The 15,075-nt window shown below is 47.6% G+C and overlaps 1 protein-coding gene across 1 annotated transcript in view; it reads left to right on the top strand.

The window, feature by feature from the left end:
* Window positions 1-804: 804 nt before the first annotated feature.
* Window positions 805-15,075, top strand: part of SLC16A2 (solute carrier family 16 member 2) — an 803,764-nt gene continuing 789,493 nt past the window's right edge. Inside the window, exon 1 of the mRNA XM_069612570.1 lies at window positions 805-2,517. Within this exon, the coding sequence (XP_069468671.1) occupies window positions 2,148-2,517 (370 nt within the window). The 5' untranslated portion in view covers window positions 805-2,147. The remainder of the gene's footprint in view (window positions 2,518-15,075) is intronic.

Consider the following 15,075-nt stretch of genomic DNA (forward strand, 5'->3'; position numbering starts at 1 on the left):
GGAGATAAGCTTGGAAAGGCTTCCAGGGAGGCGTTGAAGAGGCAGCGAGGGAGGTAGACCTAGGAAGCCCTGTCATTGTAGACACTAGGATGGGAGAGTAACTTCGCCTGATCCTTGTCCAGAAGAAAAGACGGAAACCGCTCGAGGCGACAGCGCTCTTGAGGGCTACAGCGCTCTTGTGGCCACCAGGAAGGGTGGAATGGCTGACAGTGTCCAAAGGCAGAAGACAGGTCACGCAAGACAGGACAGCAGGACAGGTATTATCCAGTGACTGCCGGGTCTCCAGAGAATGTGCTTGTTTACTCTGAATTCTGGGACCTGTAATCCCAAATGTATGATGTGACACGACCTTAAAACGCATGTGTGCAATTGAAGACTGGAGAGGCGAGGTTGGTGATACTGGGAGAGTCAGAACACTCGAGTGGGCTGCAATTGCGGTCCAGTGCACGTGTGTGAGGGGGTGACCGGGCGCAGCACAACCTCCTATCTCCAATCTAGGTACAGTTGTGCAGTAAGACTTGGCCCACACTCCTGCGCCATGCTGCTCGTACAGTACAACAACAATGCCTGGGGTTGGCCGGACTCCCAGAAGGGGCGTGGCTGCTTTTTTTCACAAGAACTTCTCTGCTTCCTCGGTGTTTTTCCTGAGCTCAAGAAGCCGAGAAACCTTCCTTTGTATCCGCTTCCCTGATGAAAGCGCGAGGGGGCCGAGCCTCCCCTTCCTGTGCCCCGGTTTCCCAACACCCCCTTCTTATATACTGTGCATACAGACCAGGGAGGGGGAGCAGGCATGACAGGCAGAGCTCAGGTGGGAGGGGGGGAGAGGGCGGTGTCTGCTCTGCTCTCCTCCCCCTCTGTCTCCTCATCGCATGCAGACGGGCCGTGCGGCTAGGAAGAGGCACGATCCATGCTGCCTGCACGCCTTTCCTATAGCCTGCAGCAAACACGGGGGCACTGGGTGTGGGTTCCCCTTCTCTTGTGGTGGGTGGGAGGCAGGGTGGGGCGTATTTAGTGGTGTGTTAGGGGCTTCCAGGAAGAGGTGCGTGTGCCCGAGGTGTAACCTGCCTGCCGCAGCCCTGTAGAGGTGAGCTGGCCCGGCCTCCCCAGACAGGTCAGACGTCCTGGTACCCCCAAGCCGGGGCGGCAGTCTGGGCGCTATGTGATGCGTCATTGGGCACGGTGTGTCCCTGCCATGCCCTGGCACTGCGGACGCAGCTCATAGACACGTTTTGCCTGCATGCGTCTCCTACTGTGTGCACAGCATGTGTTGCGCACTGTACGCCCCGGGCACAGCTAGACACAGTGCGTCCTTTCCATAGGGTGTTCCCGCCTCCCGTGCGATGTGTCAGCGCGAGGCGCGCTCCTGTCATATAGTTTCTCGCCGTAATACAGACTGCGTCACTGTGTGTCCCTGATAACTGCTGTCGGTGTCTGTGGTGCACGCCGAGTGGACAGCGTGCCTCTCATTCACAGAGCGTGTCCCAATAAAGGGTTTGCCATTATAAAAGGCTTCTATGAAATAGCGTTTCTGTCCCCCTGCCTTAGTGGCGCTATCCCTGCTGTGTTACACGCGGTATGTGCAGGAGAGACAACGTACCCCACGCTGCGCATGCAGTCCTGCCATAATGCACTGTATCCCTGTGGTGCGCCCTGTGCATCCATGAAGTTCACGGCGTGCACTCCGTGCGTGGTTCCCTGCCCCCCACACACACGGTGTGCCACGCAGAGTGGCCCGGGTCATAAAAGAGGGTCCCCCGGATAAACCTTGTGCAGGCAGTGTAGCCACAGCCACGGCGCGCCCCTGCGAGACTGGCCACGCTGCCTCTCACCTCGGCACAGCACCGCCGGGCTGTCACCGTGGCACAGTGGTCCCTGAACGAGCCATGCCTCCCTTTTAAAGGGCAGATGTGGAAGGGAGGGAGGCTCTGTGTCCCCCCTGAGTGGCTGCAGCTCTGACACACACATGCCAGGGATACTCTTGGCATTGGTGTACTCTTTAGCGGGGAGGGGGGTTGCACCCCCCCCCCTGCATGTGCCCTAGGCTGAGCTGAACTTCCTGCCCTTGCTCTCTGGGGGCACCTGGTGCTCTTCTTTCTGCCGCTCTGCTCGCAGCCGGGCATTGAGGAGCAGCAGGTGGACGAGGCAGCATGAGCGCCGAGGGCAGCAGCGGGCACCCGGCCCGGGGACAGCCGAGCACCGCGCCGCCGCGCAACCAGGAGGAGGACCAGAAGGGAGAGATGATGCCGCCCCCCGGGGTGCGAGACAGGCTGCTGGAGGCGCAGGAGCCGGCGGGCGGCGGCCCGAAGGATGCCACGCCGGGGGCACCGGCAGCCGGCAATGCTCCGCCGCACATGGGCTTCCAGCCTCCCGAGGGGGGCTACGGCTGGCTGGTGGTCTTCGCCGCCACCTGGTGCAGCGGCTCGATCTTCGGAATCCAGAACTCCTTTGGGATCCTTTACGTGATGCTGCAGGACGACTTGGAGGGGCCGAAGGACAAGGCGCTAGAGTTCAAAACTGGTGAGTGAAAACTGCGGGATGAATAAGTGAATGAAGGAGGGGAGGGGTGCTTGCCATGGCACAGAGAGTGTACGCATTACTGAATTAACCGCTTGGAAGGGCACGATGTCGCATGCATGCATGACTTCATTCATTGGTAGCGCTCCTTGGCACACTGGAAGTTATGGGTGATGTTGTGCTCAAACAACCTGTGTGACCGAACCGTGACAGCCATAGGGTGGCTCCATTACCACTCAATACAGTCCTACCTCATTGCAACACGCGTACATATTGTTTTGTAATAAAAGGTTGACCCCTTTTATTCATTCACCGGTACCTGCATAGACTACCCCCACTTTTGAACGGCGCGTTGTCCTAAACGAACAAATGTCACACTTATCGTTGCCTTTGAAGCTGTGTCGTGTTCCTTTGTCTCGCCAGTCACACCCTGTTCTGTTCAATGCCGTGAATGCGTGCGTGCTTTCCCTCTGAAATCAAAGCTGTGCGCCTAATTATACCGGCGGCGTTACCTGCATTTAAAACCAGCATTCGCCGAATACTCATCACCCAGTTAGAGCAACACCTGCGCGATCGGCGCCAGTCTCTTCCCAAAATACACGTGCCCGAGTCCTTCTCTGGCCGCATGTCTTATAGCAGCGAGTGTGCATCCATGCAATGTGTCGCGCGGCGCAAAAGATCGGCTTCTTGGCGCTTTTTGGAACCATTTCCGTCCGAATTGAATCTATTGGACTTTTTATGCGCCTCTGTGTGTGTGTTGAGGAATACAAGACACGTGCTTTTTTTAAGACATACAAATGGAGCGCATTTTAATTAAAAAAAAAAAAAGCATGCGTGCCTAAGGGTTTTAAAATGCCCCAGTTGGAGTCCTGGATTCACAGTGCTTTAAATTGATGTTCCTATAATGACCGGTACATGTCCCAGTGCAGGCTACTTATAGTATAATGTCATTCCATACTTCTGACCAGACCAGGGTGACTTTGAATTACAGGTGTGCGCTCAATGTGAGGCACATTGGCACAGTCACGCGGTGCCTTCTAAGCGCACTTTCTTTATGGAGTCATCTTCTCGTAGAAAACAAGAACACAAATGTGTCCAACTATATGTTAACACGGCTGTTTCCAAAACCATTTGCATAGGATGTTGGAATTAAAGGTGTGAACCTTTTTTTTTCTTAGCACACGACGCATAATTGCAAGTGGTGTCATAGAAGCTACACCATAGCTACTTCCCTGGCTCCGAATAGGTTTCTATTGGCAGTGTGTTCCCATGTGCTGTATTTCATAATCTTCTCAAGGTACTGCTGCTTTATAAAACAAGCATTGGCAAAGCGAACAGTTTGGGCTTTTGTGTAGTTGTCGCAGAACCATTTGCTAGCCAGTGATATAATGGGAGTACCTGGCCATAAGATTGCAACTGCGGAAAAGTGGAGTGATTACCTGGGCATATGATGGCAGTACCTGGCAAAGGCCTGTCTTAAACCTCAAGACAAAACTGTTGGCTTTGTCAATGCTTATTTTAAAAGGACTTCAATGCATGGAAGATAAATAAATAAATCAACTGGTTGATGGCAGAATTGGTTAAGGCATTTTTATTACACCAGTCACCTTTAACTCTCAGCAGAATACCTAGAAAGAAAAAGGGCAGTCTAACGTTTGATGCTACTGGTTGATACGACAAACTCAAAGCGATCCCAGGAGGGTGTCTTTTGGGAGGGGAGGAGCAGGTAGTGGGAGAGAGATAAGCATAGCCATTGGAAGTCAAAGGATGGTTAAATAACCAAACAACATCAACAAGCTGTGTGTCCGTCCTCACATGTCATCTCCCACATTTGTGTACTCCAGTGCATGTGTTTCGGCTTATAGATGGCGCTTAAGCACCACCAAATAACCAAACTAAAAAAGTTTCATACTGCTGACAAATGCAACTTCCCATTACAGTCCACATTTTCTTTTTATTTTCAACACGTGCCATTTTTTCAATTAAAGGTTAGAACCTTTTTATCCTGGCCACCTGTCATTAAATAGTCAAAATGTACTGTTCAGGAAGGAAAAAAACAGATGATGGGCCTTTTCTGTCTGTGCACTAAGACTCTGGGACCTCCTCCCCATCAACATCTGACTCCCTCCCTCACTTCTACAGTTCAAGGGGGAGCACGAGACCCTCATCTTCAGGGAATGGGTCCTCCCTAACGCCTACGTCCTTACACCATCCACTCCCCACCATACCTGAGACTGGGTAGTCTCATCCCACTGTTTCCTCCCCTGGTTACTTGTAGACCCATTGCTGACTATTACCCTCCCTCTCCTGTTGTTTGATCCCCACTCCCTTGTTTCTCTGCTCCCCCACCTTATTCTTCCCCCTATGATTGTAAAGTGCTCCGGTGCTTCCCAAAGCTAGGTCCGAGCTCAATAAACACCCCAATAATGATAACAATAATAATAAAAACAGTTACAATGTTCTCGTTTATTTTCAGCACGTGTCATTTTGTCAATTAAAGGGTAGCACCTTTTTATCCTGACCATCCTTCATTAAACTCTGGTTCCACAAGTAGCGTTATTTCACTAAGATGAATTGTCGCAAATACCTGTTTCTCATTATGAAAATACTGCACCCATAATCTTTCCCTGCCTACTTTGTGTTATATCGTGTGGTAGGTTATATGTGTAGCGCTTATGACTCTGCATCCAAGGGCTGTCAGTCATTCCAAATCCATCTAATCAAGTGCACCGCGCGTGAAGTGCAGCATAAATGTGTGAAACTGGAGTAAGGAAAAGGTTCTAGCCGTAGTGACTGCTGTACTCCTAGTCCATAGTCCTCTTTCCTCCATACGCCCCTCTCTCATGCCCCTGTAACTAGACACAGGGAGATAAGGACTGGTGGGTGTTGTTGGTGGGCTGTGCCTGTGTCCGTCCCATTAGTCGACACCCCATGTCTTTAAAGCATTGCTATTAAAAGCCTTATTCTGAGGGTGGCGGAAACGCTAACACCAACAGTATTTCCTTATACCACCAGTTTTACAACTGAGCCAGGTTCTAGGATTCAGGGTCCTGTATGTGTGAACAGCCCACTTTTACTTCTAGGTGTAGCCCCAAGAAAAGCAATGGTAAAGGTGTAAGCAGAATTCCCATATCCCCAATACTGGGGAATAACGAAAAGTTGGAATTAACGAATATCACTTGTACTATCTGTTATGATATGATCGTTTTTTTCACATTCTATTTTGTTTCAAAGACCTGAAAGAATGTAATTGTATTCTCCCTTGTTCCCTCCTTCCTTAAAGTGCTTTGAAACACATTGTGTATAGGCGCTCTACAAATAAACAATCAATCAATCAATCATGCCGATTTACAGGACAGTGGGCCTCATGACGAGTTTGGCAGTATTTCTGAAGAAATACTGCCAAACTCAGCTATTATTACTGCCACTCTGGCAGATTATGAGCTGCAGTAAAGCATATTTATTCCACATTCTTTGGGTCCATGGGACTCTATGGGTATTTTGGAGGATTTACTGTGGGTAGTAATTCTGCCAGCAGTAAGTACAGAAATATTTGGAGGTAAAGACAAATTCCCAGCTATATACTGGAGGTATCCCCTCCCCTTTACCTCCATTCTCAGAATTTGGTGTTGTGGTAAAAGTTCGGAGAGCAATTTGAGGACTCCCAACACTGAAGAACGCGGTAAAAATCTGAAGATGGCCACCAGGGGTGGGGCTCATGGAGAGGATTGCCACTGGATGGGGCAGTATGACCCAGAGGACCATGATTGGTTTAGAGGAAAAATACAATTTTAAAGGGAAAGTGACACTGTTATTTCTTTTACATTGAATTCCCAGCCTGAGGAAGGGAAATATTCATGAGCATGTGAATCCATGCCAGACCCCTTGCTGGAGAATCACAAATAAAAACATGGGGAAAGGGCAAGATGTGCATAGAGAGAGGGCAGTGGGGGTGATACCACCAGATAGCGTGGGTGCTCCTTCCAGGTAAAAGGTGGTGTCTTTTTGGGACACTCTTGAAGGCAGGCATACTTGCCAATATGACCCATTCCAGTCTCTAAGTGCTCATCCAGTCCTGTTTTTTTTCTTTGCATTCTGGAATTTGTAGTTCCACTGTTCCCATTATAAAACTCGGACTACAAGTCCTAGAATGCAAAGAAAGAACCAGACTGGATAAGCACCTACAGATTGGAATTGGTCATGTTGGCAAGTATTGGCTGGTAAAGTGGTCCTGGATTTGATGCCTTCATGTCAGAGGGTAATGAGCTCCAACTGGGAAAGCAAGGAGGGTAGTGCAGAGAGGGCATCCCCTATTCCACTTGCTAGCAAAGAGGCAATACACTTATTGCAAGTAGAATCTCAGTAGCTATGTCATAATACCTGCACTGCTCAGCAGGGAAACTGCACTTTTTTGTATCAGTACTTCTCAGATGAAATCATATACTTTTAACGGCATAGTATTGGTACTTCTTAGCCAGGATGATAAACTTTTAAAGAGATAATATCAGTCGTTATAAACTGATGTGTTATATTTTTAATTGGACATTCTCTTTCCTTCTTAACAGGGACACTATACTTTTAATGGGGTGATGCTAGTGCTTCCCAGCACAGATATAATACCTTCAATGGGAAAATGATAGTTCTTAAGGCATTTTATGACAGTTTTTAGTATGTCATATTCCGTTCCGTTGTTTTATGTTACTGTCAAGCGCTTTGAAGCAGCCGCATGGTAGCAGGTAGCGTATCACAAAACAGCAACATAAAATAAATAATTTGCAGGAGCAGCACTTAGTTCATGAATAGGGCCAGAACGCCCAGTGTAGACTTGCACAGGCACGCTGATAAACAGACTCTAGAACTGAAGATGTGCATGCTGCCCTCTATAGGCAGAATAAGGTAACTGCAGCCCAGGTTGAGAAGCGTAGACCAGTCTGGATTATGTAGATGAGCTCCCAGGGGAGCACAGTATCGCCCCAAAAGGTATCCTGACTCTCCCACAAACATAACCACCCTAGTGAAGTTCCTAGCTGGCATTAAGAACTCCCAGGAAGCCCGGCCCAGGCCTTTGCTCTGAGCGAGGCTACAGTTTAAAACCCACCCTCAGTTAAAAGTGCCTTTAGTTCTTCCCAGTTTTCCAGTCTATAGAACCTGGCAAATTGTGGCCTACGGAGAAAGTAGAAGGGCATTTTGCACTCCACTATATTTGGGCGTGGTTTTAACACGCCTAGTCGTCCAATAACACCCTGGGCATTGTGGAAGGATTAAAGCCTGACCATCGGTGGGCCAAAGACACACACACACCATTACATCACTACATACAGTACAGGGTTCAACGTTGCCAGGAGCTGGCAGCTATGTAGCCCCTGCTTGTAGTAGAGAAGCCTGGTTAGGTTAAACCAGCAGGAACTAGGAGCTATGTTTGACTCACCAGGCTACACGGTGCCATAGAAACATACCTACACAACTCGAACTGTGTATTTAGGAATCCGTGTAAAGGATCATTAGGATACTTACAGGATCCATTGAAATCATAATAGGTCATATTGAATAGTTTGAAGCTTAAAATGTACATCTCATCTAAAAATTTGATTTGCAACTTACAATGGACTCATTCTGCAGTGGTAGCGCCTCGTTACTGGATGATGCTGGGTAGCTAGGAACTGCTTTTAGTCCCTGCTATTCAGATCTTTATTTCCACCCCTGCAGAAGGGTGGCAGATTGTCACTGCATACATAAGGGCAGGTATCTGGCCCTTCTCTCCCTGCCTGCCCTGTGTGTTACACGTCCCCCTCCGCCTTTCACACAGACTAATGAACACAGCCTGCACAGGGAGCTAGAGGCAGATTTTCTCACTATAGACAGCTATGCATTAGTACACATTGATAGCCTACTTTCAAGTGAGGCACTGCCCGTCTTACCATGAACTAAAATAAAGTCTGACATGACATGATGACATGGAACAAACATTTAATAATCCCTTTGACACAATTTCTTCTGAGCAGGGATGCTGTACCTTCAGTGGGGCCACACCAGTGCATCCTAGTAGGTATATTATACTATTAATAGAATAATGGCAGTACTTCTCAGCAGGGATGGTACACCTTCAGTCGGGCAACATCAGGGCATCTCAGCATACATATTATACATTTAGTAGAATAATTCCATTGCTTCTCAGCACGGATGCTATACTTTCAATACCATTACTTCTAGGCAGGAATGCTATTCCTTCATTGGGGCCACATAAGCGACAGCCAGTATATTATACATTTAATAGAACAATGCCAGTACTTCTCAGCAGAGATGCTTTACCTTCTGTTGAACCACACCAGTGCATTTTAGGGATGCTATACCTTCAGGGAGATCACACCAGCGCATATCAGCAGCAGGTATATTATACTTTTAATAGAACAATGCCAGTACTTCTCAGCAGAAATGCTATACTTTCCGGGGTTCAAAACAAGTACATCTAAGCATCTAAGCTGTATTATAAATTTAATAGAATAAAACCAGTACTTCTCAGCGGGGATGCTAAACCTTCAGTGGGACCACACTAGTGCATCCTAGCAGTTATACTTTAAATAGAATAAAGCAATCACTTCTCAGCAGGGATGCTATACCTTCAGTGGAGGAAGACCAGTGTATCTCAGCAGGTATATCATACTTTTAATTGAAAAATGCCAGTACTTTTCAGCTGGAATGCTATACCTTCAGTGCAACCACGCCATTGCATCTCAGCAGGTTTGAAGTTTGATTTATTTGTAAAGCGCACCAGGCCCGTGGGCAACCGGGCGCATAATCTTGAGTAAAGGTTACAGCAATATACACAGGGCGAGATTTACAGGTAGTGCATAAGAACAGGATACAAATTAAGAACGATACAGTGTGGCATGTATACATACATACATACATACACAAATGAAAAATATACAGATAAGGAACCGGCTGGCGTGGGACCTTATGCTTTCTGGGTGAACAGCCAGGCTTTGGCTTTGTTTTTGAACATTAGAAAGGACGGTTCAGTTCTTATGTGGGTTGGCAGAGTGTTCCACAGTTTGGAAGCTAGGACAGGGAAGCTCACGCCGCCCGCTTTTTGGAGTTTGAATCTGGGCAGAATTAGGCTGGGAGTTTGGGCTGATCTGATAGGACGGGAGGAGAAATGAAGTGCAAGATGCGATGAGAGGTAGGGTGGGGCATCGTTGTTCAGGCATTTGTGGGTCAGGGCTAGCGTTTTCAAGGCAATTCTGTGTTTTACCGGGAGCCAGCGAAGGTCAGATCTGAAAGTAGAGATATGGGACCGTCTGGGAATATTGAGGGCTGCCCTTATAGCATTATTTTGAATAGTTTTTAGTTTATTGAGGTTAGACTGGCTAGTCCCTAGGTAGAGGGCACTACAATAGTCTATTTTGGACATGATAACAGTTCTGGCTAGTGGAGTGCAATTGTGAGTGTTCAGGAATGGTCTGCAGGCGGTGATAAGTTTGCATGTGTAAGCTGAGGCCGACCTAACAGCATTTGTTTGTCTGTTTAGGGATAAGGTGGAGTCTAAATAGACACCTAATGTTTTGGTGTCTTTGGAGACCTTGATGACGTTGCCGTCAATAGTGAAGGATTTATAGGCTTGGTTTAGTTTGTTGAGACGATAAGTGGATCCTAGTAGTAGGAGCTCCGTCTTATCGTCGTTGAGGCATAGTTCATGTTGAGCCATCCAGGCCTGGATGACCAAATAGACATCATTCAAAGCTTTGGTGTCGGCTGTGTAGTCACCAGTGATGGGGATGAGTATCTGGGTGTCATCCGCATAGTTAGTGTAAGATACACCCAGATAGTCAAGCACATCGAAGAGGGGTTTAGTGAATACATTGTACAGTGTGGGCGACACACAAGAGCCTTGGGGGATGCCGCAGAAAATGGGAGAGGGGTCTGCCGATGCTGAAGGTGAGAATACCCGCATAGATCTGTTACTTAGGAACGAATGGATCCAGGCATTGGCAGAGTCAGAAAAGTATGCAGCAGATTTGAGATGTTGGCAGAGTATTTGGTGGTTGACCAGATCAAATGCCGCAGAAAGGTCGAGGAGGAGGAGTAGAGCAAGCTTCCCGTTGTCCTTTAGTGTCTCCATCTGGGTTTTCAGATCAATCAGGGCTGATTCGGTGCCGTGTTTAGGGCGGAAGCCTGATTGTCTTAGCCCCAGGAGTTTGTTGCATTCTAGGTAGTCTTGGATCTGCAGGTAGGCTGCGCAATCAAGAATCTTAAGCAGGAACGGGACCGTGGTGATGGGTCTGAAGTTAGTTGGGATGTTGGGGTCAAGGGAAGGTTTTTTAAGTAGTGGGATTACCCACGCATCCTTAAGGTTGTCAGGGACTATACCCGTTTTGAAGGAGGCGTTTATGAAAGATGTGATGAACGGGGCAAGGTGGTGCGAGGCTTCCTTAATGATAGGAGCTGGGCAGGGTTCTCCTTGGCTATTGGATGGTTTGAGGTTGTTTATGATTCCTTCTACTTCAGGGATGGTGAGAGGGGAGAAGGCGAATGGTTTAATGGATAGGTTAGCTTGGTGTTGGGAGCTAAGTGTGGCTGTGAGCAGTGGTTGGTCCGGCTGTAATGACTTTTGATTATTATTAATTTTAGTTTGAAGTGTGGCAATTTTGCCCAGGAGTGCTGACTGGATGTTAGTGCACCAGTTGCTATCTTTGGGACAGGAGTCTGGGGAGGCTACAGGTGACTCTAGTTCCTTAAGGATTTTGAATAATCCCTTGGTATTTGATTGTGCAGATGCAATACGGTTATTGTAAGAGACTTTTTTGGCCTGTAGTAGAGCTTCTTTGTAATTAAGGGTGGCTAGTAGGAGGCTGTCCTTGTGTGTGTCAGAAGGGTGACCTTTCCAACGTGCCTCTGCATTACGTTTCTCTTTGCGTAGCACTCTGAGCTGTGGTGTGAACCACGTGTTAAGGTGCGCGCGTTGTTTGGGTCTCCTGAGTTTGAGTGGGGCGATGGAGTTTATGGCTGTGAGAACTGACTGGTTGTAAATGTTGGCTAGGATAGTGGGGTCAGAGCAGGAGTCAGAGACATTATTGAGTGTAGGGAGGATGAGAGGGAGTAGCTTTTCAGTAGTTATGTTCTTTTTGTTTCTGGTGAGGATGGCTGGGGCAACAGGAGGCGCTGGTGGTGTGGCTGCTTCAATGCTGAAGGTGATAATGTGATGGTCCGACCAAACGCAAGGAGCGCTGGAGAGTAGGCAGATGTTGCAGTTGGTGTCACTGAGCCCATCTAAGGCTCGCCCTTTGTTGTGGGTGGGTTCTTGTATGTGGTGGGAGAAACATAGATCTGTTAAGGTGTTAGCAAGATCGAGTGCCGCCGGGTCATTGGGGTCTTGGTAGCCTAGATTGAGATCACTGAGGATAATCATTTGAGAGTTCGTTTTAGCTTTATCAAGTACTAGAGCGGTGATGTCATCCACAAAGGATGTGGGAGGACCAGGTGGTCTGTAGAGTAAGTGGATAGTGGCCGTTTTGTTGGCTGATAATGTGAGTTTGACTGTTTCTGCTGTTTCCAACTTAGTACTCGGTAGAGTTGTAAGTCCTAGTGAGTTTTTGTAGATGAAAGCAACACCTCCACCTTTGGAGGTATGGTCGCATCTGGTAATGGCATAATTAGGTGGGATAGCCAGTGAAAGAGCTGGGCCGGAGGCAGGGTGCAGCCAGGTCTCAGAGATGGCGATGAAGTCAAGCTCATGAGTCTTGATGAGATCTGCAATGTCCAGGGCGTGGGCTGCTAGGGACCGTGTGTTAATCATGGCGGCCTTGATTGGGCCAGTGTTGCTAGGCTTTGCCTTAATCCGGCTGTTGTTGCCTGAGGCAGCAAGGTTTGTCTGAGGGCCTTGGGGCATAGGTGGGGTGACGGTTTGTGGGGACGAGCTGGGCTTCATGGTTTGCAAAGATATGTTAGGGTACGTAGGGTGGCCCTTCTTGCCCATGAGTCTAGAACCTAGTCTTAGATTTCTTAAGGCGGTAGTGCAAGGTTGATTAGGTGTAGGTTTTTTAGCAAAATGTTCGAGCCATAGGGCCGGTGCGTTAAGGTAGATATTAGGATGCTGGGGAGCGATGCTAGAGCAAGTGTCAGCAAGTCTGCAGGTAGGAGCCATAGTTGCAAAGTGCAGAGTGATGGGTGCCAGTGTGCTCGGGGGTGATAAATAAGGCGTGCAGGTGGATGGCCACAATGTGAAGAGAGCTTTTAGTAGTAGGAGAAGGAAGTTTTGGTATATTGTTTTAATAGAACAATGCCAGTACTTCTCAGCAGGGCTGATATACCTTCAGTGGAGCCACATCTCAGCAGGTATATTATACGTCTATAGAACAATGCCAGTACTTCTCAGCAGGGCTGATATACCTTCAGTGGAGCCACATCTCAGCATGTATATTATACGTCTATAGAACAATGCCAGTACTTCTCAGCAGGGCTGATATACCTTCAGTGGAGCCACATCTCAGCATGTATATTATACGTCTATAGAACAATGCCAGTACTTCTCAGCAGGGCTGATATACCTTCAGTGGAGCCACATCTCAGCAGGTATATTATACGTCTATAGAACAATGCCAGTACTTCTCAGCAGGGCTGATATACCTTCAGTGGAGCCACATCTCAGCATGTATATTATACGTCTATAGAACAATGCCAGTACTTCTCAGCAGGGCTGATATACCTTCAGTGGAGCCACATCTCAGCATGTATATTATACGTCTATAGAACAATGCCAGTACTTCTCAGCAGGGCTGATATACCTTCAGTGGAGCCACATCTCAGCATGTATATTATACGTCTATAGAACAATGCCAGTACTTCTCAGCAGGGCTGATATACCTTCAGTGGAGCCACATCTCAGCAGGTATATTATACGTCTATAGAACAATGCCAGTACTTCTCAGCAGGGCTGATATACCCTCAGTGGAGCCACATCTCAGCATGTATATTATACGTCTATAGAACAATGCCAGTACTTCTCAGCAGGGCTGATATACCTTCAGTGGAGCCACATCTCAGCATGTATATTATACGTCTATAGAACAATGCCAGTACTTCTCAGCAGGGCTGATATACCTTCAGTGGAGCCACATCTCAGCAGGTATATTATACGTCTATAGAACAATGCCAGTACCTTTCAGCTGGGATGCTACACCTTAAGTGGGGGAACACCAGTTTACCTAAGCAAGTATACTTTACTTTTAATAGAACAATACCAGTATTTATCAGCAGGGTTTCTATACCTTCAGTGGGACCACACCAGTGCATCACAGCAGGTATTTTGTTTTAATAGAACAATGCCAGTTCTGCTCGGCGGGGCTTCAATACCTTTACCAGAGCCACATCAGTACATCTCAGTAGGTATATTATACTTTTAATAGAACAATGCCAGTACTTTTCAGCTGGGCTGATATTCCTTCAGTGGAGCCACATCAGTGCATCTCAGTAGGCATATTATACCTTCAATGGAACAATGGCAGTACCTCTCAACAGGGATGCAATACCTTCAGTGGGACCACACCACTGGCATACTAGCAGGTATATTATACTTTTAATAGAATAATGCCAGTACCTCTCAGCAGAGATGCTAAACCTTCAGTGGGGGAACACCAGTGTATCTAAGCAGATATACTCTACATTTAATAAAATAGTACCATTACTTCTGAGCAGGCATGCTATTACTCTAGTGCCAGAAGGCCACTACGTTGTAGTAGGGATGCCATGTTTTTTTTTGGGATAACACCAGTGCATCTTAGTACGGATGCTCTACCTTTAATGGAATACACAAGTATATCTCAGCAAGGATCCTTTACCATTAATGGGTATTTTTAGTAGGATACTCTAGTGCAAATGGAATAATCAATGGTAATTCAAGTTCTTCTCAGCAATAATGCTATTTTGAACGGGATAACATGAGTACCTTTAGGGGTCTGTATATCGCATGCAGTAATAGCATGAGATGCAACCAGTACTTTGAATACAGGAGTCCTACACTGTCAATGGGCCACTACATGCTTGCCAGTACATGCCATGAGAGATGGTATACTTGTCATGGGGCAATGGCAGTACCTCTCTGCAGGGATTACATACTTTCAGTGGGCGAGTACGAGCAGTTCCCTTCAGAGATGCTACACTTGTAATGGAGTAACACTAATACTTTTGAACATGGATATTATGTTGTTAGTGTGATGAGTTCAGAGTCTCACAGGTTCCTGGCACCCCACCAGTCCTCTTTCGCCCTTGCCTCCGGGCCCCACACCCCACCCACACCCACTGCACCTGAGAATTAACCTAAGAGAGTGGCTCTCTCTGCACTTACCCCAGTCTCCACCAACCCGGGTGCACTTGGACCTCCACCTCCCTGTGACTGTGTGCACTTGCACGACCCGTACGCACCGCGCCTGAAGATCGTTTGTCTCTTCTCCCCGGTCTTCACCCCTTAATTGCACTGGTAAAACTGCAGAATCGCCGTCAGGCCTATTTGCAGTATCTCAAACTGTGAAATGTTTTTTTTACGCACTAACTCTGCCTGTGCAAACT

The sequence above is a fragment of the Ambystoma mexicanum genome, chromosome 5p, assembly GCF_040938575.1.
Source record: "Ambystoma mexicanum isolate Mex_15411 chromosome 5p, UKY_AmexF1_1, whole genome shotgun sequence".
NCBI lineage: Eukaryota > Metazoa > Chordata > Amphibia > Caudata > Ambystomatidae > Ambystoma > Ambystoma mexicanum.